At 52.0% G+C, this 26,807-nt stretch overlaps 2 protein-coding genes across 6 annotated transcripts in view; one reads left to right on the top strand and one right to left on the bottom strand.

The window, feature by feature from the left end:
• The window catches only part of LOC122387121, a 37,356-nt gene extending 27,907 nt beyond the window's left edge, over positions 1-9,449 (top strand). For all 4 annotated transcript variants that reach the window (XM_043377003.1, XM_043377004.1, XM_043377001.1 and 1 more), the window contains exons 17-27: positions 3,029-3,170; positions 3,369-3,499; positions 3,722-3,835; positions 4,076-4,253; positions 4,632-4,775; positions 5,119-5,247; positions 6,192-6,311; positions 6,488-6,601; positions 7,073-7,263; positions 7,737-8,184; positions 8,421-9,449. In XM_043377003.1, coding sequence (XP_043232938.1) covers positions 3,029-3,170; positions 3,369-3,499; positions 3,722-3,835; positions 4,076-4,253; positions 4,632-4,775; positions 5,119-5,247; positions 6,192-6,311; positions 6,488-6,601; positions 7,073-7,263; positions 7,737-8,184; positions 8,421-8,570 — 1,861 coding nt within the window. In that variant the 3' untranslated portion in view covers positions 8,571-9,449. The remainder of the gene's footprint in view (positions 1-3,028; positions 3,171-3,368; positions 3,500-3,721; positions 3,836-4,075; positions 4,254-4,631; positions 4,776-5,118; positions 5,248-6,191; positions 6,312-6,487; positions 6,602-7,072; positions 7,264-7,736; positions 8,185-8,420) is intronic.
• A 278-nt stretch (positions 9,450-9,727) lies between these two features.
• On the bottom strand, positions 9,728-26,629 carry LOC122387119 (mitochondrial folate transporter/carrier-like). Of its 2 annotated transcripts, none has more exons than XM_043376996.1 (7): positions 25,944-26,629; positions 25,387-25,540; positions 25,021-25,158; positions 24,424-24,541; positions 20,434-20,547; positions 14,268-14,413; positions 9,728-10,913 (listed from the first exon to the last, which is right to left on the bottom strand). In XM_043376996.1, the coding sequence occupies exons 1-7, from the start codon at positions 26,101-26,103 to the stop codon at positions 10,751-10,753; spliced, it is 993 nt and encodes a 330-aa protein (XP_043232931.1). In that variant the 5' UTR covers positions 26,104-26,629; the 3' UTR covers positions 9,728-10,750. The 2 variants fall into 2 exon arrangements, with proteins under 2 accessions (XP_043232931.1, XP_043232930.1); XM_043376995.1 differs by having other exon boundaries at positions 25,387-25,545; positions 25,949-26,609.
• Between the last annotated feature and the right edge of the window lie 178 nt (positions 26,630-26,807).

Below are 26,807 nucleotides of genomic sequence, written 5' to 3'. Positions count from 1 at the left end.
ATTACACTTCGCTAATGACAATATGGGTAGATCACTGTGAACATTACGTAATGTAATACCAGATGCATCATCAATAAAAGTTGCAAAAACTTGTTCTTAGGCGAACTACACACACAAAGACTTACAAACAGGCCTGGCGAGACGGCTTGGTTAGTAGAGGATATGCATTATTTTGTTCCCATTTGTAAGATTATTGGAAGAGACGTTCATAAGCAAGACCTTAGAGGCTTACGTCTTATCTAGCTAAGCAATTATATGCCTCTTACGTCACGTCCAACTCAATAGTTGATATAAAGAAGTATAGCCAGAACACCTATAGATACCGCCGGGGGCTGTCCCATTCCAGCTGCCTTCGACGCCTCGCCGGGCGGCGTAAGGCTGTCCAGCTTCATCGTAGCGCTGCCGTAGAACCTCTGCAGGAACGCGGCGACCTCCGTCTCCGAGTGCTCCTTCGGTCCGGAGAAGCAGGCCGGGCACTGCGTCTGTGTGGGGAACTGCACCTTGGGGTGCTTCGGGTCTTCGGTGGCGTCTCCGGCCAGCCGCTTGTTGACGATGTTGTGCGCGCGCCACAGCCAGATCATGGCCTCGTTGGTGTGTGTGACGTTAAACAGACCCTCCCTGGCAGACATCTCCTGGAAGTGCTGGAAACGAAGGGCGGGGTTTGTGAGCGAGAAATTCATGTCTTCTTACAGCCTGGGACTCTTCAGTCTTTCACAACATTAGACATATTCTCGCTTTGAGATAAAATGTGACTGAGCTATTCTTTCGACTTTTAGGAATGGTAACCTATTTGGAGACTCTAATAAGTTAGCTCGAGTGACGTTTGACAGCCGGGGCCGTTATTGGCATCAATCGTCTCACCTGTGAGCAGTAGCGGCAGCTGAAGAAGTGTTTGACGTAGCCGTGGACGGCGGGCAGCACGCTCACGTGTCCGCCGCTCTCCGCGCGGTGGGCGCCGACCGTGGCCGCGTGCAGCACCGACCACAGGCCGCACGGGTAGCCCCTGTAGCGGGGCTGAGAGCCGCGGCAGCCCTGCCAGCGCCGGTGCGGCGGCAGCGGGTGACGAGCCGTCTCCAGGTGGTGCTGAATCTCCTCCCCAGTGACGTTGTGACGGCGATTCAGGAACGTCTGGAGCTCAGAGAGGGCCTCTGTGACAGACTTCCTAACGGGCAGGTACTTTATGAGCATTTCTACAAAATTTCTCAGCGCGGACAGGGCCTCCCCGGAGATGTCCTTTTTGCCGGCGACCTCCTGTCGCAGCGCGTACCCCACGGCGTTCTCCAGGTCGACCATGTAGACGGCGTCGCCGGCCGACACGGCCGTGCCCCGGCCCGGCTCGGCGGCCGCCGCCGGCGCCTGGCCGTCCGTCCGCGCCGTCCGCGGGCCGTCCGGCGGCTGCTCGCTGTCGGTAACGCCCAGAGCCCGGCGCAGCGCGTCCGTGAACAGTTTGCGCGGCGGCAGTCCGTCGCGCGACACGAGCTCCGTCTGGGGCTGTCCGTCCCGGAATGTGACCAGCAGCGGTCGGGCCGTCTCTGTGGGCCGCAGTCCGAGCGGCGGCAGCACGGTGCGAGCCACCAGCAGCCGCTGCCGGTGCACGCTCAGGTCGAGCGCCACCTGTCTGCCGACGCTGCTGTTGGCAGAGCCCTCGACCACCAGGGCGTGCAGCGGCTCCGGCGACGACAGAAACTCCGACAGAGAACCGCTACCGGGCGAGCGAAAACGAAAACATTGTCATTGTCAACATGTGGGACAATTTTTGGGTTACGATGATCTTATGGAATGACAGTCTTAGCTGCAAGTTATACCATACATATTTTACTTGCGTTGATGAAACTCGAGTCAATTAGTGTTTTCCCCTATTTTGGCCTATAATTGTCCACGTATACAGAATATCGAACAGTTATCATCAGGGACTCGCTACTCACCTCGTCGGCTGCAGGTCTGGCCAACCGGGCTGCGGCGTCTGCCTCTGGACCTCAGTGACAAAGTCCACGATGAGATCCAGCATGTCCGACAGCTGGTCCGTGTGGTTTTTGGCCTCGCCGATGTCGCCCTCCTGGACGAGCGGTCGGAAGAACCTGAAGTGGGGGAAGGTGCTGACGCCGTGCGCCCGGCAGGTGGCGAGGTGCTCTGGGCGGATACAGTTGATGGCACCCACGCGCACCACGGGCCGCCAGTCTGCCGGAAGGGGAGGGGGCGGTAAGGAGTGGCATTGATGGAGAGGTATGCAGTGACCACAACTTCGGTCGCCGCAAGCTGCTCTGGTAGCAAGCGTAAATACGTCCGAGTTTCCTGTCGGTTTCACTGAATATTGAATGTCATATGGGTTATGAACTGCTTATTATTTTGAAAGTTGTTTGTTTTAGGGACCTCAATTATAAGGGCAGGCTAGGTTCGTTTATAACCTTATTGTCGTGACGTTAACTTACTGGCCGTTTCCTGGGCGACTCTGAGCCAGGTGGGCGCGTATCTCTGGCACTTGCCGCACCAGCTGTTGTAGAACTCGACGGCCCAGACGTGGTGCTGGCCGTGCAGCAGCTGATAGAAGTTGGAGTGGTCCATGTGCACCACGGCGCTGTCCCTGCTGTACAGGTCGACGATGTCCCGGCTGTTCCCGGACCCCTGGGCGGCGGACAGAGCCGGCAGAAACAGCAGGAGCGGTACAGCGAGGCGCATGGCTGCTGAAAGGCGTTTTGAATGTAGGTTAGAACAGGATCGGGATATTTCAAACAAAACGCATGGGGGACAGTGACACCATAAATTAACTTTGAGCCTCTCTCAACAGAGTCACGTATCGGAGTGCAGGCCGTTGATAATTTTCTTTCTACATTTTCACCACGCACCGTTCTAGTCATTTCTCTTTTTCACACACAGACAATATGCGATCTTCGCCGTAAAGTCCAGGCACTTGACGGTGCCCTGAACCCGTCGTGTGACCTGACCCCCACCAACCTGACCGCCCCTCCCAAACCTGCCCCGGCCTACCAACCCCTCAGCTCCCTGACCGCCCCCCTCCTTCCTTCCTCAGGTGGCGTGTGGCCGAGTACTACACGGTACGCAGTCGCGGCACGCTCCAGATCCTCTCCCGGCTGGACATCATCGGACGCACCGGCGAGCTGGCGCGCCTCTTTGGCATCCAGTTCTTCGACGTTATCTCGCGCGGATCGCAGGTGAGTGCGCGGAGGGGTGCAGTGGGGCCGTGTAGAATGGAGCCAATTTCTTGTGTGACGTAAGTTATCGGTAGGTACCTACGTTTATGCTATGGAAGACTGATAGATCGGGTAGTTTCGGAAATAAGAGTGAAACGATTTCATAACAATATTACTCCTGTCCTTGCTTTGTGATATGTAACTGTCGGTTTGTTTCAGTTCCGCGTGGAGTCGATGATGCTGCGCCTGGCCAAGCCGCGCAACATGGTGCCCGTGTCGCCGTCAGTGCAGCAGCGGGCCGCCGCCAGGGCGCCAGAAACCCTGCCGCTCATACTGGAGCCAGAGTCCAAGTAAGGCCGGGGCGGGCGTTGAACAACCAAGGGAGCAGTTGACAGATTGCAGAGACCGCAGCTGACACATACTCGATGCCTTGCTGGCATAGTTTGGCTGCATATAACTAGTAAATTTACCATTTTTCACTAGCCTGAGTTGACGTTGAGTATGACTGTCATTGATTTGTGTCTGCCACCGCTCCTGTTCTCACCCGACGGTCCGTGTTTGTTTGTTTTCAGGATGTACACGGACCCGGTGGTGGTGCTGGACTTCCAGAGTCTGTACCCGTCCATGATCATCGCCTACAACTACTGCTTCTCCACCTGCCTGGGACGTGTCGAGCACCTCGGACAGTGAGTGTTGAACGAGACGGACAGGTAAAGCCGGTCTTATGTGTCTGTGACATTTTTAGCGCCATGATTAATGTTGAGCGACAATCAGCTAGAACGTCATGTGCTGAATGAGCCTATTGCACTTGTATTTTCCTGCTTTTAGACAGGTTTGCTTTGGCAAGTTTGTCTAAACGCTTGCCACGCTGTTTTATGCGATCTTGTTGGTTTGTTGATGTTACCGCGGGATTTCCGCTGTGCCAGGCGCGGCGCGTTCCCGATGGGCTGCACGGCGCTGCAGGTGCCGCCGGCCGAGCTGGCGCGCCTCCTGGAGCGGGACCAGGTGCACGTGTCGCCCAGTGGTGTGGCGTTCGTCACGCGCGACTGCCGGCGCGGACTGCTGCCCGATATGCTGGAGGAGATTCTCAACACCAGGATCATGGTGGGTGGCCCTGTGGGCGGATGGCTGGAGACGGACAAGAGCATGGAGATGCCGATGGCGTTGTCGTTCGTTTGGTATTTGGCCTTGGATATGAGCTGTGCGACATTGTCGATCAAAATAGGAATTTTGAACGTTAACGAGTTATTTTGCCATGAATTGAGTTCGTCTACCCTCAAAACTGAGAGCTGTATACTCGTATATGGTTATGTTAATTGTTTCCTCATGCCAGTTAACTGGTTAACTTTTAACTGGCATGTTAACTGGTTTAGTTAACTGGTTAACTGGCATGAACCAGTTAACAGAGGTGGCCGGTGGCCGGTTATATCATGAGATGCTTCCACTACGTAACCTTTACGCCTTTCTCCCCTTAACCTTCAGGTGAAGAAGGCGATGAAGGCCAACAAGGATCGGCCGGCGGTGCGGCGCGTGCTCGACTTTAAGCAGCTGGGTCTGAAGCTGATCGCCAACGTCACGTACGGCTACACGTCGGCCAACTTCTCCGGACGGATGCCCTGCATCGAGGTGAGAGATGCGACGGCGGCGGCGCCAGAGGCGGACAGAGGAGGGCGTTAAGCTGCTTCTTTATCGCGTCCGCTTTGTATAGGTACGTTTAGTGCATTGCAGCCCTAATGCCTTTGACTTTTTCATCCCTGAATATTCGCATTTTAATCGGAATGATGGGGTGAGCTATACTTCTCGCTGACCTCAAATTAAATTTTGCCTTTGTTGGACAGAGTGTGGTGTTAAACTACGAAACACCCCAAGTAAGTCCAAGTAGGTATTCCGTGAATAAGATTACTCTTTTTCTTGCCAGTGGCATTCACTACTCGGACTGACGCGACTCTCACCGCCTCCTCTCGACCAGGTCGGTGACAGCGTAGTGAGCAAGGGCCGCGAGACGCTGGAGCGAGCTATACGCACCATCGAGTCGCGGCCAGAGTGGGCCGCCCGGGTGGTCTACGGAGACACCGACTCGCTCTTCATACTGCTCAAGGTCAGTTACAGAGGTGGCCGGGCTATCACTGTGTTCAATGGGTGGTTGATTATCGGCTGCCTATTTAAACGCCTGTGCCAGGGACATGGCACCGCGGAAATCAGTCATTGCGCCCGTGTCCGGCAGCAGATATGCAGGGCAGTTGGTTGGTGTGCCTTTCCATGGCAAAGGGTGATACAGCATACTAGCGTGATGACGAAACGGTCAGATAATGAATGAACCTAAAAGGGCCGCTATAATATGATGTGATATCCCTGTCCTTTCTTTGAGTGATGGCGCTGGTAGTCTTCAGCCAAATCCAATTAAACTTTAAGTCATTTTCATCCCAGCTGTGAGCATTAATACACACAGACGCATCCCCCCCCCCTACGAGAATGCTCTCCTGTCCTTAGTAACTACCCGACATGATCTTACCTTTACCCTGCCGTCCGGCGCCGATCTGCCTGTCTCTCACACCCCCGCACTGGATCTGGTCCGTCGTATTGAACCGCCCCGCTCCGCCAGACAGCTCGGTGGGACGGGCGGTCCGGCCCCCGGCGACCGCTGGGTGGCGTGACAGTGCATCTCGGTGTAGTCGGGAGACTCAGTCATGGGCCGCGCCGCCGCATTGTGGAGCAGTTTTCAGACGGGTTGGGCTCGATACAGATTAAAAAGTTCGTGAGGAGAGGTAGCGATTGATTGCCCAAATACCATAAATAGAGCGTTGCTAACGGACACACTGCCTCTTTAGAATGTTTTTTTTTCTTCTTCAGTTTTCCTTGCCTAGAACCGCTTTATATCGGGGATGGTGTGTGCTTTCAGTCACATTAACGTTGTTCGGTGCACCACTGGACGTAACGGGACCGTTTTGTCAGTCCTCTTATGGTGTCAGTATTACTTCACGGCAGTTTGTGTGCTCCAGACCACCCTCCTGACGGTGTTTGTCTGTGTGTGTGTGCGCGCAGGGCCGGAGTCGGTCGGAGGCGTTCCAACTCGGCGAAGAGATGGCCGCAGCCGTCACCGCCGAAAACCCGGACCCCGTCAAACTGAAGTTCGAGAAGGTCTACCAGCCCTGCATCCTACAGGTTGGTGACATCAGACAGTTGTCGCTAGGCGTCAGTCCTCTGTCGGGCCGGTATTATAAGCAAACATCGTTTGAGACATTGTAAACAAACCGGCGGACGGTGGGCGTAACCGGTTCGCATCTATCACTGTTTCGTTTCTGCCCGAAGCTATCTACGCGTGTTTGGCCTCCTTTCAGACCAAGAAGCGTTACGTGGGCTTCATGTACGAGACTGCCGACCAGCAGGAGCCGGTGTACGACGCCAAGGGCATCGAGACGGTACGCCGCGACGGCTGCCCGGCCGTGGCCAAGGTACTGTGTCGCAGCCCGCCGCCGCGCCGGCTCCGGGGCCCGAACTCATCACCCGGCGACATGCCCTCTGGAATGGAGGTGGCTGTTCGGAGTCAGGTCACGTGTCCAATCAGCCCCGGGACTTTGGGGAGTCTGAGCCGACCCGAGTGTCCCATCGGGCGTGTCCCCCATTCTGAGCAAATGAGGTTTCAGACCAGACGGTCGATTGACAATGGGTTGCTAGTAACTGGTTCTATTTTGGAGGGTTGTCGGTGATGGTTATAGTTGCAAAGGCTATCATTTGGGGTAATTTACCGGCATGCGATGGAATATAAACTGCTACGAAATATAACCAATGGATATCTGAATAATGAGATGTTTGATGTAGATAATCATTTTTTTATTAAAAAAAAATCGATATCTGAGCAACCAACCTGTCATCGTTGTTTGCTGGCCGTCCCTAACCACTCCCCTGTCGTTTCATTCGGTCAGATTCTGGAGAAGTCCCTGCGACTGCTGTTCACCAGTCACGATATGTCTGTGGTGCGCCGCTTCGTGACGCGCCAGTTCGAGAAGTTTCACCGGGACGCGGTCAGCACCACGGACCTGCTGTTCGCCAGAGAGTACCGCGGTCGGGCCAGCTACCAGCCGACCGCCTGTGTGCCCGCGCTCAGGATCGCAGAGTGAGTAACTGAGCGGGCTTCGAGAGAGTGGGGTGGTGATAGGGGCATGGAGCCAGCCTGGGGTGATGTTAGTGGGTCTGGGTCTGGGGTGAGGACCAGGGGTTCGCCATTGATCGGGTTGGTAATGGATGGTTTGATCGGAGTATTATCGAGGGCCGCGGGAAATTATGTGAACTGTAACGTTGTGCTGCCGCCGGGTCTATGTTGTGCCCGGTGACGAAATTGGCTTTTATTGGTATGCATTTTCAATGCCGTGCTTCGTGACACTACGCCTCTGTTATTGAGCCTTTGAAGTTGCCGACAAATGCTCGTTCGTTCTGCCTTGAGCGGCTGCAATGCACCGTCGGTTTCCCTCCGCGCGGCTCATAGCGATCATAAACCGGACGGTTAATAACGAACGAACGTTCCATAAACCCCAGCGACCCTCGGTACGCCGGCGGACCCCCTAACCCGCCCCTCTGTCCGTCCGTCAGCCGGCTGCTGCGCGCCGACTGCCGCGCCGAGCCGCGCGTGGGCCAGCGCGTGCCGTACGCGGTGGTGTACGGCGCGCCGGGCCTGCCGCTGATCGAGCTGGTGCGCACGCCGGCCGAGCTGCTGGCAGAGCCGTCGCTGCGCCTGAACGCCGAGTACTACGTGAGCCGCGCGGTGGCGCCGCCGCTGCAGCGCTGCCTCGGCCTGCTCGGGGTCGACGTGATGTCCTGGTACGCGGCCGTGCCGCGCCGGCTGCGGCTGCCGCCGCCGCAGGCCGCCGCCGCCGCCGCCACCATATCGCGGTTCTTCGCCGGCCGCAGCTGCGCCGTGTGCGCGCGCGCCAGTGCCAAGCCGGTGTGTGCCGAGTGCGCGGCCCGGCCTCTGGAGACGGTCCTGGCGCTGCAGGGAACCGTGCGCCGCCGCGAGAGGACGGTGGCCGCCGTCAGAGAGGTGAGCGGAGTGGGGAGGAGGTTCTATCAGGGGACTAATACAGAATGTCAGGCGAAACCGTGTGAATGGTCCTCGAACTTTAATCATATCGAATCTCGAACCCGGCCTGCCACGCCTAGGGATGCTCTGTTATGACCTGACCATCCCGTGTGTGACCAATACCATGCCGTATCTGATCTGACCTGACCTGGCCCTAGCAGCGATTATTTTCTGACCCGCCCCGCCGTGCCCGGCAGGTGTGCGCCGGCTGCTGCGGTCTGCCGCCGGGGGCTCCCCCGGTCTGTGTCTCGGCCGACTGTCCGGTGCTGTGGAGTCGGACCAGCGCAGAGCGGGGCGCCCAGGCGGCGCCCCACCTCAGAGAGGTGCTCCAGACTCTGGTCGCCTAGCCGCCGCTCCAGAATGGACTGGTATGACCTCAACTGAAGGAACGGCGGGGGGCTAGTTACTGGTTAGTCTCCGGCGAGAGGGCGTCCATGGCCTCCGCGTCTGGGCGCTCCCAAACCCGTCTGCGGGACAGCAGCGCGCTGACATCAAGCCCGGAAAGTAGTACATTTTGTCCAGCGCAACATATCAGCCAGGGAAAGTAGTATCGCTCGTATTGACCAAACCTGCTGATGACGGAACGGCATTTAAGTACGTTGAGAAAGATTTCAGTCGTTCGGCTGCCGGGACGTAACGATGTAAAAAGCGGGAATTTGTTGCTGCTCAATGTTTGTTGACACAAGTGCCAAGAGGTCACATTTTGTGCACTGGTTTGAGCGGACGGTAGGGTAATGTAGATTTTTATGATCTCATCATTTTTATCTTTGTAGGCCAGCTGCGGCCACTCAGGCTTTATGTTGGTTGTGTATGATGTAGGCGTTGCACGACCCTTTGCCCCGCACACAGGGCGTTGGGACATTGTGCTTTCGGAAGCTGATGCTTCGCCAACCACTGGCGCTGAGAGACCAAAGGACCGCACGAACGTGCTGCCTCCAACGTACAAAGGCTGTTTTGTGTGGCTGGTGACGCGCGAGCTGGGTTTAGTGAACTTGTGTGTTGAAACAGAAGCACTTGATTTGTTGGCACCGAATGTCTCCGTAGCGCGTGTATAGTCAGGTCTTGTGTTCTCTGTGTGTGTGTACATTTGTGTGTTTGTCGAGTACTCGTGGGCGTTGGGCGTGTGTTTGGTGTGGTATCATCAGTGTATCATTATCATCACAAGTTGCCATTTGTGCTGTTAAACTGGGAACCAAATACAGAAATGTGTGATTACCATTCAGCTAGCCAATGCGTATCAGATGCAGCTCGTGGCCTGAATGTGAACGTCTTGACATTAGGCGATGGAACGGTGAGGGGGGGGGGGCTTCTCTCTCACTCAGTCTAGATCACGGGATACCACCATCCTCTAGCGCTCGGCTCCCTTGGACTCTACCTCTCCTGCATCCTCTGTTTTCCTTCGTTTCCTCGAAGTCGGAAGGACCATCTCGCGTCCCGCGGCCCAGACGGTTCATCCTCGTCTTGCAACTTCCTTCGTGAACACTGATGTCACCCAAACACGAGCTGTTGGCCGAGCCTGTATTGCGCAATACGAGCGGACACCGCTGCCAAGTTATCACCTCATCATTTGACGGACGGGTGTGCCTTGGAAGACCGCCAGCCGCCGGCCGGAGAACGGCGGGATGCCGGGCGCACACGAGGTCATAATCACACACCATAGGCCATTCATGGGAAAGTGTGAGGGTCCCTGGATGTCGAACCGGTCGCGACTTCGTAAGGGTAGCTGATGGGTACGTAACGGGGTGGGCAGTGGAATACGACGAGACCCCTGAGACGTGATGATTAGGCGATGAGGGTTTGTAATGTATGATGGGAACCGCGACATGGCAGGTTCGTTGTCAGCACGGGTGGAGAATTGTGCTGGACTGGGGGTGCTCGAGCTCTCCCAATTCCACGCCGGCCACGCCGGCTTGGCTTTGGAGCCGCGGCCGGGCGGCGCGGGTCAAGGTCACCGCTAGGCGGCGGCGGATTTGCTGCGCCCGAGCACCCCCAGCTGGTCACAATTCTCCACCTATGGTTGTCAGGCAACTGGGGGATTTGGATCACGCTAGAGGGTGACGAAAATCCATTACCCCGGAGGCACAGCAGCTCAACATATTCAGTTCATCCTCCCTGCTAAATCAGACACTTGAGCATCAACGACATGCAAAACAAACAAAAAGCACGTCCAGTGAAAAACGTCGGTCAGTAGGTACCAGTATACAATTGCACCAAACCGGTCCAGTCTGGACACAAACGAGCATTCAACACGCGACCCAGTCACCAGGTGACTGCACAACACGAAAACAACACAACTAAATCACAAACACGACTTGGCGTTGAAGACTAGGTCACGGAAGTGTCGCTGCTCCCGGCCGCCGGGTGCGGGGACACGGGGCGCCAGTTGTCTGCGGACCAGTCGAGGGCCCAGCGCAGGGGCGCCCGGCGCGGCACAGTCGAGCGGACAATGGGTGACTGACGGTCGGCGCGCATATAAAGCGGCACAGCCCAGTTGACAGTGGATGCTGACAGCGGACGGTGGACTTGTCTACTCCTCCGCAGGGTCGGGCGGCGGCGTGTTCAACCGCTGAGTTCTGGCCTTCAGCCACCTGCTCACGGTCTCGTAGACGACGAACGTGATGGCGGTGGCCGGCACGACGCGAGTCAGGTTCGGCGCCAGGCCCTTGTAGAAGCCGCGCCAGCCCTCCTCCCTGCAATGGACACACGGGACACGGGGCAGGTCAGTGACCTACTCACAGGTCATGTGCGCCAGAATGTCGCACGTGAAAGGCACACATCAAGTTCGATTGAGCTGTTGACGCGGAGCTGTGAGTATTTATACCCGACACTATGGCTAAGAGGTCGCGGCCCGCCTCGGCTCCACAATGGCCGAGGTCAATGTCGCCCCCCCCCCCCTGCAGACGTCACCGCCTGGCAGCGTTGGTCGGACATTGGCAAGGTCCGTCACACCAAGGCCCTAAAACATACGTCACACGGGTCGACGGAAGGCAATGTCCTGCAGCTTGGCAGCCACCTCGCCCGTCTCGACATTGTACTCTGCCACTTAACACCGAGCGACGGCCGGAAAACGAGTGTTTGCGACGGTAAACGTCGAATGCAGGGCGGCATTGTGACGAGACTTCTCTCGTGTGTGAGGGCTCGGGAGGCGTTTCATATGAAACCTTAGGTTCTGGTCCCCGACCCCTGGCATCTACGCACTTCGCAGTTTCTCCCATTCCACTCGGCGATACAGACCAAAAACCTGTTTTGTTTGTGCCCATCGAGCTCCGCCGGGCAGACGGACGTGATTTACATCAGCCGTGCGCATTACACAACTGGCTGTTACAGTGTTACATCAGCCGGCGCGCTGAGCTGCGCAGTGCGTAGGTCGCTGAACCTGCGTGGGTCGGCTCGAATACGCGCTGTGGAAGAAACTGGTATTGGGCGGATAGAGGGACAGCTCAAATTGAAGACAGAGAGGCGTTTGAATAAACGGCGGAGAACCGCTGTTGTCTGTTGGTACGGAGCTGTTGATAGTTAGATTGTTAGTGTAGATAGTCCGATTAGATTGTTTTGACCGTTCTCGACCACGCAGCACAGAGAACAGATGCTCAAGTGCGCTTTCGGTCACTAGTGCGATGACTGGCGGCCCTTGCCGAAGCTTGAGCTCGAGCGGAGGTCGCCGTAAGACCAGGGACGTCTCCCGAGTTTCCGGCAGTCCGACCGCAGTCCGACGGCCGCAGTCTATATCCGTCTGCGTTATTAGAACGTCCCGGCAGGAGCACCGTACCTTATTAGACGGGAACGACGTCCGACGAGCGACGGAAAAGTTCCAGAGGCCTGAGACCAGAATAGCGTCATCAGGCAGGCGGTCTCCAATAGTGGAGAGCGGAACCGGATGGCGGATACACCATGGAAACGGACTGGCTTGCGCCAAACGACCGTACTGTGCTGTCGATCTACGACCACGGCTCGACTAACAACGGCTTTTTACTTCTTTCGTGCTCACAAAATCCTTTGGTCGATATCACAACGTTTCTGCCCTGCAGCGTTGCGCCAGCCCGTGCCCGCCGGTCTCTGACCTTGCGAGGTACGCGGTGACCCTGTCCGCCCTCCAGCCGTCCGTCGGTGTCGATGGGGATGGGGGAGGGGAGGTCACAGCCCCGGCTGGCAGTGCCGTCGGCCGTCGTCGGATCACGCGGCCCTTCTATTCCCGTACCGCCCGTCCCCAGCCGCGCCGGACGGACGGATGCCGCCCGTCCCCAGCCAGACGGGCGACAATGTGACGTCACCGAACGGGTGACCGATGACGTCACACGGAGCACACCTGGCTGGTCTGATCGAACGGTTGGGACCCGTTCAATATGGTTGAATGTGGCTTGGCCATGAACTGGGAGAGAGACAGACAGCAGTTGACCGATACGAGGAGTCTACAGTGAAGCGCTACTCCAGCCTGCTCATTTTCGCATCACTTAGCACGTATTTTTTATGTTCACTCCACACTCGGCGGGTCATTTCTAAAACGCCCGGAGAAAAAGATGCCCAGGTGTATCTTCCAAGCAGTCAAAGATTATCTCGATTCTGATTCCGCTGACGCGCTTGTAAGTAAAACAGGAGAAATGACGCTGTAACTAACTCCGACCAGCTTGTCACAAGTTGAGTCAGCCTGTCACCTAGCTGTCAGGCAATGCTGACCGTTCGCCTTGACCAGAGGTCCACCCATGTCACCGCCCCGGTTACGTAATGCGCGTGCCAAGCCGCCGCGCCGCGGATTCCTGGTTCAGCCGCCGGGGGCGGTCGAGGCCAAGTCGGTCGGTGGGCCCCGTAGCATTGAACCCTGAGGCGCTGGCCAGGTGCCAAGCCCTTAGGGCCAACTCAGCGCATCGTTTGAAGGGCGGATCACAGACGCTGAGTGAAGATGGACAGCAGTAGAAAAAGGACGTGATCGAAAAGTCCAAACGTATCAGCCGTAAACCTAGAATACCTAAGTCGCCTTCTGCCGGTACAGTCAAAATCTTGACAAATAAAAGCTATGTCGTCTGGTCGCTGGCAGCCTGAACAAATTGCTGGCTCGAAATTCATAGCAGCGTCAACAATTCGTTGGCCGTAATCATGCCGCCACCAAACCGGGAGCTCGTTGCATCAGCGAGCTCGTTGATGACAATGCAAACAACGGCATGATGGAAGAGAAAATCCATACATCGATAACAAATGACATGATAAAAATAACGATCACAGCGTTCGTTCAATAGCTTCGAAAATAATCGTGGCACGAAAAGTTCATGAATTCGGTTCTTCAGCTGAATATAAACTCACAACCTACGCTAAAGGGGGACCTGGAATGTTGGGCGCAACCTGTGCTAGCCTCTTTTTAGTTTGAATGAAGAGTTCGAACTACTCGAACGAAATACACTTATAGTTCTCACCATCAATAAAACCGCGTTCCGTTGTGTTCCCTCTTCCTACCTAATCCCTAGACCTAACCCTACTTCCCGTTCCATGACGGTCCTTAGCCAGCCGTTAGTTTGCACGCTTTTCGAGCCTGTTTGTCACCGCCGCGGAAGCCGCCGCCGTCCGTCCCCGTCCGTTAGCACTCACCCACACACAGACACAACCACATCACTAGACGACACTTTATTCCACACGTCTCTGAGTGACGAACCGCGCGCCGCGGGCGGCCCGACGTACACCGATCGGCCCAGCCCGCCCGCGCACACCGTCACACTCTGTCCCGGACCGCCGACGGGCGCCTCACAGAGGCCGCCGACACTGAGCGCACATCACAGTCAGTTCCCGTTCGGCTCACACGCGCTCCCGACGGCAGACGACAGACGGCGCGGCGGCGGCTCCCCCGGCTCCCCTCACAGATCTACTCTTCAGCGGCTGCGGGCTGAGCCGGCGGCGGGGCGGCGGTCTCCGCGCCCGCCTCGCCGCCGGTCTCCGCCCGTCAGCTGATCGCCCGGTTGGCCAGCAGTTCGTACACGAGGAACACACAGCAGATGTTGGGCGTCACGTGGCACAGATAGGGCGTGAGGCCCTTGTAGAGGCCGCGCACGCCCTCGTACCTCAGAATGCGCCGGATCACGTCCATGGAGCCGGCGTACTCGACGTGGTGGTCCTGGAGCCGGGCGCGCACCACCTGGTACGGGTAGGTGACGAACGCCGCCAACAGCTTCGACAGCGCCGCGAACTGCAGGTACTCGAACGTCGACTGAAACGGAGCGGGGGAGCGCGTGGTTAGAGAGGGAGTGAGGGAGACATGGGTATTGGGAGCGGTTACAAACACAAGATTGCGGCATAGAGTCAGTCACTCGCTCTGGAATAATAACACATGTAAAACGGAAGGAAACAAAACATCCTGGACAGGTGATCTTGCTCCGGAGTCCGGACGATCTGAAAGTCTCGAGCATCCACTCATACTGGATTCTACAATCTACAGTCAATGACCACGGTCTCTACACCCCAGATTACTGAACGATATCTCCTGGACCAGTAACCATGACTGAGCAGAATCCCGTACAGCGTTAATGATCCCGGGCCCAGGGACACTGGCTACATACATACACCCAGACACATCACGTGAGGGTACAGGCGCCCAACGTACCCCGCAGCACAATGTAAACATACGCGTTGGTGTACACGTATTCGGTCAACCACATGGGCCGGCCCCGACTGGATACATGGGTCAGATTCATGGCTACCCAAGAGGAAGCTCTACGACGGGGACCCTACTTACTTGTAGTGCAGGCAGAACAAACCGTCCGAGATAAAACAAAAACGAAACGCGTCACCCAGTCCACAGCTGCGATAACTAGGTAGACAGTAGCCAGATGGAAGAAAAGGTAACAATTGGAGCGGCGCCGGCGGCAAAAACCCCGTCCCACAGGTGCCGACTGTGAACCCGGCCACAGTGTGTCCCTGTCCAGAGGCCGGTAACGACAGGACGCCCTCCCAGCGGCGGTGGACCGACAAGGGGAGAGAACACGGCTGACTGACCGGTCCTCTCCCACTGACGTCACAGAGCAGCTGCGAAAGGTCAACGGTGACGTCTGGAGGAGATCGGGTCGCAAGGCGCAGTGCCGAGCCCGCAGTGGGACCCACAGGACGCTGAAAGAAAATCGCGACGTGCATACTGCATACATATCTTAGATATCTGACATGCCACTTCGCCACTGAATAGCGTCAATGTAAAACCTACAGTTGGTTCTACTAAAGCTGCAATGTCATGATCCAGAGTTTTCTAGATAATCATTCCTCCACACAAAATCCATTGAGTATCGGTCAATTAACTAAAGCCGCGGTATCCAGAATCCACGCTCCTGACCAAACGATCGCCTGTATTGCATCTGATAATCCCACTCCAGAACGGTCAGTTCCAGAGCTTCTCCGCGCACTACGCAGCAGCCGGTCAGGTATGTTACTATGCGGGCGGCGCCACGCGCCGGGCCTGGCTGGTCGGCGGCGCTGCGGCCTTGGAGAGCCCCTCTCACGGCACGCGACGTCACCAGACAGGGAACTGCGCCGCAGAGTGCGTGACCCACATTAGAAAGGGACGGAACGGCCGGGGAATGTGCTCATTCGGTGGATCAGAAGCTAATATGATGGGCGGAAAATATTTGTTATGAAGCCCGTTTGTCATTTCTTATCATGAAGGAGGAATTTTATTAGATGAAACAGAAACCCACCTCCACGCCTTGTAATTAAAATGCGCTCATGAGGCATTTCTTTCGGGGCTACTGATATCGATCCATATCCAATTAATTGGCCTATGCCCATTTCTACGCAAACGATTTAAATCATATGCGCCATGCCTCCGCTCCCCGCATTTTACCGCATCCCCTCTCTCTCTCTCCCCAGGCAGAGGCGTCGCTCCCGCTGTTACCAAGAGCCCAGTCTCCCTCCTTCCCCTCCCTTCGGGAGCATCAACCTCCCATCGCTCCCGGCCCGGACCCGGCGTCAGCGTGTCGTCACAAAAACAGGCGGCCGCCCCGCCCCCTGAAATACCAGATCACTCCGGTTCAAACCAGACCGGACACCGGGCTCGCGCCGCGTCTACCCAGCGGTTATGACGGGAACTCGGGGATAGACAGAGGGGAGATCAATGTAAGGCTGAGGTGACCAAATCAGTCGGTGACACACCAGGGAAATAAGCTAAAATTAGAGCGCTCTATTTATTGCTCCCGCTACTTCACCGTCTCCCATAGGGTCCTGTGTTGAGCTGGTGTCGAGGCTCTAAAAATGACGCCGATTTTTGCACCCTTCTCACGAAAACCGCTCGGACCGCCTGGAAACCAATTGTTCCGCTCTAAAAATTTCATGATCGACGGGAAAATGAATGAGGAAAAGATTGGTCCTGAAATAATTCTGAACTCCCTGTAGAACATATCGAAATATGGCTGCAAACTAGGAGCATGTCAAAATAGACAAAACAATACAAATAAACTTACCGGGATTTTTTTATTTTCCATGCATCTGTGTATGAAATCAGTCGGTTTTTCGGAAAGATCATCTTCTGTTTAATAAATAATTCCACAATTGCAATCGAGAAAAAAAAACATTTCCGCTGTGACAGCAGTTTTGGCATTGTGCCAGTAGTGTGGCGTGCGCGGTGCTGCGTGGTCGTCGGGACGGAGTTGTATTTTCGGTGTTTTAAATGGTTGATGGCCATTTGAACCAGCTTCATATTATTTCCTACAAATTTTTGCATCAAATTATTGCTTTGAAAGACCATTGAAACCCCTTATCTCTTCATGAAGCACGATCATATTCATCGTCGACGAAAATGGCGCGGGACTCCATGTGCATTCCGATAGAAATAAATCGTAATTTAAATAATATTCGATGATAAGTATCATATTCTAGTGACACATTTTCATAAAATAAGGCATAAACTTTGCAAGGAAGTCAACATTGGATAATTGAATTCTTATTTTTCTCACATATCCTTGTAGTAGTCAAATGGCTCAATTGTTAGATAGATGTAAGTATATGTTTTGGCTTGATGTTTGCTGTGAAACCACCCAGCCACTTGCTGGTTGAGTGGTTTTCTGATAATTACCTGATAATCATTTCTCCTTTTCCTTAAAAGAAACTAAAATTCCTTTCAAAGTAATCCATTTCAAGGAAAGGCGGCCTGCTCGTTGGCATTTCATGTTCTTGTTTTGTTATTGCTGGCAGTATTTTGATACAATAATGCAATATGAATTTTTTGCAATAATAAAACCTAAGACGAACTTAGTTAATGCGTCAATCAAACACCCAACAGAAAGATTGTGAGTCCTTGTGACGTGAAGTAGAATATTCTATGAATGTGTTATATAGAATATGCCAAATATTAAATTAATTATTATTTGATACCAATAGCTGAGCAGGTGAATTATGCCACAATATAATTTCATTTTCTGGTTTTGAAATAGCTGGCAGTATTTTACTTCAACAAATGTAATATACATGGAATACATGTTGTTATGTTACCTATGTTAAAAGTTTAATAACAGCCAACAGAAGGAGCTGTTTCAGCAGATAATGTTTGTACCTTATGCATTACCTTTCTTTTCTGCAGGACCATGCTTCCGCTGGGTGGTCGACATTTGCCTCCTGAAGAAGTTGAGCAACATGAAGACCACCAGATGAGGTGTCTGCAGTTCATGTGGAACTCTGCAGACTACAAGTGTTATGCCAACCACAACCAAAGTGCTGTGATCATGGAGGCATGAACCTCATGACAACACTTCAGATTTGCAGTTGAACCAAAGTGTGATTCAAACCACCTGTGGCATCTCACTCAATGTGTGAACAGTGTGATTATTGTGCAGTGTTCAGCTGCAACTAAGACATTTATTAGTGACTTGTTTTGCAATTAGCCACCAAAAGCATTTTTTTGGGCTGGCTGCTGTAATTTGTTGTGCACTGCGCAATAGTGGTAGAGTTTTGTCACTTGTCAAGTTGTCAGTTGTGCATGTTGCATGTTTCTCTTCCCTCGGCCCTCATTATCAGCTAAGTGGTGAATTGGCATCACTCAGTCTCCCCAGATCTCCATTGACTGTCTGTCAACCACCTAACTTGAGATGGTATTTGCTAATAGTGTCAGAAAAGAAGTGATTGTAGACATTTTTAGGAATATGAGCTCCGTTTCATGCGTGTTCCAGTGGTCATTTTGTCACATGTCCCATAGTGTAATAAATGGAAACTGTTGTTCCCTTTTGAAGGTACTCGCGGATGCAGAAAGCGTTGGGCCTAATTATTAAACGCACCCTCCTATCAGCGACGCACGAAATCGACAAATATCATCCTTTTTAGAGCAGGGGGAAACGAAAACTTGTGAACATAGCTGTACCTACAACAGTGCATAAGGAATTGAAATTCTGGGAGTTTTTGAAATTCGGAGAAACTCAAGTTGTCGACAGGTATGCCCCCTTGCACGTCAAAGACCGTCTAAAAAACAAACGTCTACAAATGAAGGCAGTATTCGTATGTTCGTTGTAATTGCAGCAGCCTAGCAACATGTATTGCGGTCCGATTGCGAATTACACTCGTGCTCAAAAACTGTGCCGGTAACTGCCAATGCACTTAGGTCATAGGTGAGGAGAGGAAGGGTTATGTCATATGTCAACATCATAGAAATGGCTTCATCTGAGCTGTGCCTATTGTAGTTGTACATAATTCAACCAATCTATGCATTTCGTTTCTTGCAATCTACTCATGCTTTCACTCCAGTTTCAGAGTAATCATTCCATATTGTACGTCTTAAGATATTGATTTCTATGGCGTTTTGCAATTACTAGCCACGTCTCACCTCAGTTTGGTTGCCCCGCATCGGCCCACTCGGCCGCTCTAAAATTGACTTACGGAGGAGGATGGTGGCTTTTATTTTAGCTTCTCCGCCGACTGCGGGGAGCGCCGTCGCCGAGGTAGGAGCGGTAGGAGCAATAAGTAGCTTATATTTGGGACTAATTTCCACGCTTAATTAACATTTTAATGTTATTTTAATTAATTCATGTTAATCTTTGACGCATTCTCTTTCTATTGATACCATCCACCGGTCTGAGAATTACTGCCTTGCTGCGTAAGGGCCGATAAAAGATCACGTTTTTAGGGGTATCTCTTCAACATGGGGCAGGAGCAATAAATAGAGCGCTCTTATTTTAGCTTATTTCCCTGGTGTGTCACCGACTGAAATGGAGGTATCACGCGATCTGGACTAACCGGCCATAACCAACAATAACCACCGACAATATCGAGCACTTGGCCTGGTGCGGTCCTTGCAACGAGTGGAAAGTTACCGCCGTGAACAATTCCGCTCAATGCCAAGGAGTCCTTCGAGCATTTTCCTTTGACGTTCGTAACACTGGCGACGTAGCGTGGAATGACTGAAAAGACCAGAGGGTCACCCGGGCCTCAGCTGATGACCTTCATACAAGGGCGGTATGGAGCCGGGGCCGCCGTGTGCCAGTGCGCGCCTTCAGAGTACTCTCAGCTCAGCATTGCAGAAGACGGCCGGGACCACCGCTCCCTGAAACTAACGCTGGACAATCCACCCCGGTGTTAATGTTCAGCCCGGGGTTGCTGGTCCGCTGTATAAATAAACTCGGATGACCGACTCTGTAAGTTCTAGAACCCTACCACTGCATGACTGTAGTCGATGAACTTAAAAGTGAAGTTATATAACCACGGTTCAACTTGACAGGTGCAAGTGGAACAGTATGCCATGACGCTGGACCGAAAAGCACCGTATCCAGAGTAGATAAGACCCAGCGCTCCTGTCGTCTCCGATCGATGGACATGGACACACACGTCTGACCTCGATACACCCCTGTGACGTCACGGCCCCGCCTCCGGCCAGCCCCGGCCCGCTCTCGCCGATACAGCTGTTTATGGGGGCGTGTGCTTGGAGCTGAACAAACGACCAGTGTTCAGACGCCGGTGTATGCTGTACTATACTGACATCAAACAAATACTTTGGACGGTGTGCGAACCATTAGGGATGCTTTTCAACCAGGGCATAGCAATCAAACACATTTGGGCGGAATCACGTTAACCTTTAACGTCTATCACACAGCAATAATTGCTCTATTTTCCATTCGAGTCAAACATCAGTCACCCATGCAGACTTCGACAAAGAGCCAACAAAAATCCGAGCGCACAGTCAATACCTCTCTAACCCACAGGCATCGTTCACATCAGCGTGATCTCTTTGGGATCAGACATCGCGCCCGATCGACGGTCACTCACCAGTTTGGCGTCGATCGCCTGTCCCCTGCGCACGTTGTAGGCCGTCTTCATCTGTTCATACACCATGAACTGCAGCGCTCCGTGCGACACGCCCCACACGCCCGGGATGAAACCCTGAAAAAACAGCGAACGTGAAAAATCGTATACAAATCGGAACGCAACATACACGATGTACTCGTTCCTGAAAAATTGTAAGCATAGGCAGAGAAACGTGAAAGTGAGAATAGCGGATGCCATGGTCATTCGGCCCTGAGATGCACCCCTCCCCCTCTCTCTGCAAGGAAGTGAGCGGGGTAAGATGATGACATTAATGAGCGGGACTCATTGGTCGTATGGTCTCGCGCAGCGCAGCCGCTGCCAGTCAGGGCCGTACCCCACAAGGTTACTGGTATGATGGAGGTCACTGGTGGATAGGTTAGCAGCGGTACAGCTGGAACAGACGCAGGCAACACTCACACAGTGAACTGACCAGTGTTATAAGCAGTGCTTTCACTTCGAAATAAGGCATTGGTGCAGAACGGGAGCTTGAAGCACACACTGCCGTCGCCGGGCTCAAACTTAACCTGACTTAAAGGGACCCTCCCCACCTTCAAAAAAGTTTATGAATTGGCATGAAAGTGATGTCGCTCGGTTCAGAAAGAGCGAAAACGAATGTCTACCAAATTTCACCGAAAAGTATTCACCGGTTTTCAAGATATTAGACTTTTACTTTTGTTTACTTTTTTGGGATCTCCGCTGTTTCTAGCGACTTTATTTTAGAAGTGCGGCGTTTGCGGCAGATGTTGCGCGCAAATAGCATATACCACCGCGTGCTACAAAACGTTTTAGTCAAACATTTAAAAATCGTTAGATATCTGCGCTGACGTCACACATTCAGAGGGGTATTCCTAAGCATTAGCCCCTCTGAATCAAAATGCTGCAATTTTGAAATTCAATATTTCCGATTTAAGGCATTTCTCGATGTTGTGAGTGCCGAAACCGGTAATTGTGAGCCAGGGACCCCATTTTGGCTATCTCAACTCAAATCTAATGTTAAGGTGGGAGGGTCCCTTTAAAGGGACTATCCCACCTTCTAAAATGTTGTTAAAACCAGTTAAATTGTGCCCGACTTTATAGATTGGATGACCAGGAACACGGTTCTGGCATTTATTTTTCATTAAACATCTTAGGCTTCCCATATTCCAAACACAAACTTTCAAATATGTGACGTCACAGCCCAAAATTACCTCCTTCCCCAGGCCACATTACTGTCATAAAGCTGATTCTTTTTACTCTGTAGGCACCACATTAAAGTTCAGACCAAGTTTTAAGGTATATGTCAAGTTTACGTCCTAAGCACATATCAATGATAATTGTTTCACATTCCTACGTATTTTGACGTGCTGAATCCAAAAATCATACTTACATGTCTCGCAAGAACAAAATTATCACCAATACACTAAGCAATTACACCTTCCCACAACACACGATCAAAACAAATCGAGAGGAAATTGAAAGTGTCCAGCCTTGCCATTTGTGAAAAATATTTTGTCCTTTTTTAATGTCGAGAAATAAAAACATTCAATATATTATAAAAATAAATAGGAAATATGTAAAAAATATTTATTTAAAAAGAAATATTATTATTAGAAATAGAATAGCAAAACAACAAAGGGGAAATGTTGGGAACCGGGGTTATTGGCTGGGGGGGGGGGGGGGAGGAAAGGAAAATCCTGAGAACTGGGGGGCGATTACTTGTGCAAAGTTGGCCAAAATCAAGAATGATATCTAACAGTTGCTATTCAACTGTGAATAATGACGTCATAATATTTCTCGCGGCGAAGCAGCGCAGTGCCGAAGGCAATGCCTTAGGAGAGATTACAGGCAAGAGTAAATCAAATATTTTTAGGTTAAGTGGTTATGTATCTGGCTTCAGGCCGAAGGCCTGAAGCCTGATGCATGACCACTTAACCTAAAAATATTTGATTTACTCTTGCCTGCAATCTATTCCTGCAAGCAACTTTTTCCTTATCCCCGGTAGGCAAAAATCAGTAGGTTAGGTTAGGTTAGGTTAGGTTAGGTTAGGTTAGGTTAGGTTAGGTTAGGTTAGGTTAGGTTAGGTTAGGTTAGGTCAAGTCAGGTAAGGTTAGGTTAGGTAACAATTAGATTTGAGGCAAGAACCCCGATTCCTAAAATTTCCCAAATATTGTAACCATTCTTATCGTATTTTTCTCCATCCCCTCCCCACAAACCCCGGTTCCCGACATTTCCCTATGACGTCATTTTCATTTTTTCTCTCCCCCACCCATGAACCCCGATCCCCAACATTTCCCTGTTTTTCTAACCCTCCCCACCCAATAACCCCGGTTCCCAACATTTCCCCTTTGTTGTTTTGCTATTCTATTTCTAATAATAATATTTCTTTTTAAATAAATATTTTTTACATATTTCCTATCTATTTTTATAATATATTGAATGTTTTTATTTCTCGACATTAAAAAAAGACAAAATATTTTTCACAAATGGCAACGCTGGACACTTTCAATTTCCTCTCGATTTGTTTTGATCGTGTGTTGTGGGAAGGTGTAATTGCTTAGTGTATTGGTGATAATTTTGTTCTTGCGAGACATGTAAGTATGATTTTTGGATTCAGCATGTCAAAATATGTAAGATTATGAAAGAAATATCATTGAAATGTGCTTAGGACGTAAACTTGACATTTACCAGTTTTAAGCGATTTTTCAACGAACAAACCCATTTAAATCAGAATGACCAATTGACCAAACGAGGTGACGTCACACTAACGGTCGCTCCATGTTGAAGATAGGGCTTTGTACAAGGCCCATTTTCAAATGAAGGGAACGAATTTCTTCAACACCAAGAGGCCGCGGGGGTTGCAACCTAGATAGATAGTGGTTTCTGAACCTCGCCGCAAACTTGGCTATCTCAACTCAAACCCCATGTTAAAGGTGGGATAGTCCCTTTAAGCGGCGTTAGGCAAAACACAGCACCCGTTTGGTTATCGCGTCGAGCCAATGCCCCGTACGTCCTCTCTCATTAGTCATTGCACATTTGAATTCACTGATCCCGGTATATTAAGCTCCACGACGTGATCACGGAATAAGTTTTTAGCATCAGCCCTGTGGGGCTTTGCAATTGGGAATAGCACATGACTCTCGGATTTATATTTTACATATTTTATCTCTCATGACCTTGTTTATGTTTTAGGGCCTTGCTCATGACTCACTGCGAAAGCCTTTCCAATTAAATACGATGGAATGAGGTATTTTGTGACGTCCCTGTGCTATGCCATCAGGAAGTTAATAATTCAGAACGAGTCAGCAGTTAAAACCGTCCCGGGATATACCGACATTTTCAGCACCGCAAGAATGAAGCAGCCGAAACTATTAATCGTCAAAACACAACACCCGTCCACTTCTCAGTTCTCAGAGCCAATAAAACATTCTTCCACAGAAAGCCCTACAACGCCCGACTACAAACAAAACAACGCTGCAATGAGACGAATCGATTCCATAAGAACCCCGTCACCCCGTGCCGAAAGGCGTGCCTGGCAGCCGGCCGGACCTCGGGCTGGGGTCGATCAATACAGTCTCGGAACGGTCTGACGTCAGCACACGGCCACACATGACGCTGAGGGGGGGGGGGGGGCAGGGGTAACTCGGGAAATGAATAACCTGTCCAGCGGCCAGCGGCCCGTGCCCTCCCGCCTCTACCTTCCAGTTCGGAAACTGACTCTGAAACTATTCCTCCTCTGAGTTTTCGTCTCCGAGTTCTCTCAGCCTCCCCTTTCTCCCTCGGTCTAGACTCTTTCCTTCCTCAGTGGCGGAAAATCTTATCTCCGGCGGCGGCCCTGGTGGCTGTCAGCTCAGCTCCAGAGGGAAGTCCCCGTCCTGTCCGGCTGCGCAGTGGGGGTACGTGGGATGTGGGAGCGGGACAGGGGGTCCCCGGGACAGGCAGGCTGCCGACCACCCCCGGTCGTTACCCACTCACCTTGTACAGACCGCGCACGCCCTCGTACTGGTACGTTTTGCGGAACGCGTCGATCATGCCGCCGTACTTTTTACTCTCGGGCAGGTTGGACACGTCCGAGGTGTACTGAAGGCAGAGTCTGCACGGAGAGCAGGAGGGAGGGAGGGGGCTCAGTCACGTACCGCACCGGAAAACTTTGTGATATTCTAATGCAAAATATAATTTGGGAAAGAAATATCAATAAATTAAACTGTTACAAACACGTAGGTAGTTGTTGGGTACAAATCTTCGCTTGCATTCCATATTACGAGCCAAACAACTCACGAAAGCTTGCGCAAACTTTTGAACGGCGATAACCCAAAGCACATTGTCCACCAATCAAGCTCAAATCTCGAAATGAAGCAGCCGGTCTAACCACTACGATATCCCGTTGTCATTTATTGCGCTAGACCGGTTACTTTTTGGTAAAACGAATCCGGCAATCTGGCCATCATACGCTCGCTTGCATCTTCAACGGACAGCGCACGCAAGGTACGCGAACCGCCGCGGGAAGGGTCAGAGTGACAGGGGGAGATAAGCAGAGCGGTGCGGCGGCAACTCACCGCGCTGCTGTCTCACCTGGTTTTGACCACCCAGATGGGGTTCGTGACCACCAGGGTGAGCACACCAGCCTCCGAGGCGGCCAGCATGTGCCGCGCGGCGCCCAGGTCCCTCTGTGAGTCGCCGTCCTGCATGTACGACTTGATGGACCCGTAGCTGGCGGCACGACAGCGGACACAGGTCAGCAATCGCGCTTCACACGGAACAAGCATTGAATGTCCACAAATAAATAGCGTCTATGCATCTTCAAAAATAACGATATGTTTACGATACGTTTACAGAACTTAATTTCCAAACATATGTATATCTAGCATGATTGAACGACATAAGCAAAAACACTGATGGCCTCTAATAATGGCCGAATAAACTGTGATGGATACTTACAACAGGAAGTAGAGCCCCCAGGCGGAGCCGGCGCCCCACACGTTGGGTGTGACTCCTCGGTAGAGACCGCGGACCCCCTCTGTGCTGAAGATGGTCCCGAACGCGTTCAGCATGCCATTGTAGTGTGGCCGGGAGCGGATCACGCCGTCATCCACTGCAGTACGGAATCAATGTCAAAATAAACACTGCTAAATAGTGGGGATAATTCAATCATCTGCCAGTGATCTGGACACCTTGTTATAGCAACTCAAATCTAGTCAGGGATGACAAAAGGTGATCAAGTTTCAACTATATTTAGCGACATTTTGATTTATTTTTATAGCATTTTGTCCACATATGTTCATTATTAGGTACCTACTCAGTAATATATGCATAAGGCATGTACAGATTACAGGCTCCAGCCCCAGGAGAAACAATTCATTAAATCTCCAGCAGTTCAGAATCAAGTTTAGGCAGTGGGTATGACTACAATCGCTGCAAATTAATGCATCATATTTTTTACTTAAGTGTCAAAAAGCAATATTTTCAATGAAAATCATTCCGTACACCATCCATACCTGCAAATCTGATTTTGATGAGATCTAGAGGGTGCAGAATCAGAGTAGATGCAATGCCACCTGCCATGCCTGCAGTTAAGTGTTCATATCTAAGAGATGATATCAAGCTCCTGAACATTGGAGTTGGTTTCTTCTGATTCACACTAGCCTCCGATGCCATGATTGTTTTCAGCTGTTCTAATGGCAGCTATAACCTGCCAAATCACCTAAGTGTGAGGGGAAAATATGATAAAAGCTTTCCTTATAAAGAAAACTATATGACAGATGAAGCCTGTCTGCATGTCTCTTGAGCATTCTTGAATATTGAAGAACTTGTCTTGCTCATGCTAAGCTTCATCCTCCACCACGATAACCTTCTTACGTCGCCCAGAGCACAATAACGATTTGGTCACAATACAAATGCAACCTTGTTTTCTTCCAAAATTAGCGCCAAATTGAAATTCACAATCTAACACGCATATGTCGGCACTTTTCCACAAAGCACGGACGACAGCACACGCAGACCGCACCTCTCCGCCCACGGACCTCGACTGACAACGCGCTCGGTGACTGACGCATATCGACGCAGGCACGCCACGATCGCCGCTTTTCCTCTCGTTTGGCAGCCTGAAACTCCTTCATGCGGCAAAACTTTTTCTTCAATTTCCGTCACCAGGATATGTGCTGAGTGCTGGGGAAACAGGAACTGTGCCCGTGCGATTGATCTGCATTAGGGCCTTGATCTGCATTAGTGGCCTGCGGAAAAAGGTGCTCGGATCAGTCTGAATAGATAGGTTCATAGTTTGAAACAGCGCCGTTGCAACGATGCTGCCTGGCCACAAGCGGCCATCACAAATCAACTCAAGGATGCGTCATTCGAGATTG

The sequence above is a fragment of the Amphibalanus amphitrite genome, unplaced genomic scaffold (assembly GCF_019059575.1).
Source record: "Amphibalanus amphitrite isolate SeventyFive unplaced genomic scaffold, NRLGWU_Aamphi_draft 000274F_arrow, whole genome shotgun sequence".
Lineage (NCBI taxonomy): Eukaryota > Metazoa > Arthropoda > Thecostraca > Balanomorpha > Balanidae > Amphibalanus > Amphibalanus amphitrite.
Note: the sequence above shows the minus strand (reverse complement) of the source record. Positions and strands in the feature narration are given on the sequence as shown.

Bases quoted from the DNA above. Each gene is read 5' to 3' on its own strand.
- LOC122387119 (XM_043376996.1), bottom strand. From the start codon at position 26,103: ATGGCATCGGAGGCTAGTGTGAATCAGAAGAAACCAACTCCAATGTTC. The intron at 25,541-25,943 runs GTATGGATGGTG...TCCGTACTGCAG, and splicing joins CATCAAAATCAGATTTGCAG to TGGATGACGGCGTGATCCGC. The intron at 25,159-25,386 runs GTAAGTATCCAT...TCGTGCCGCCAG, and splicing joins TGGGGGCTCTACTTCCTGTT to CTACGGGTCCATCAAGTCGT.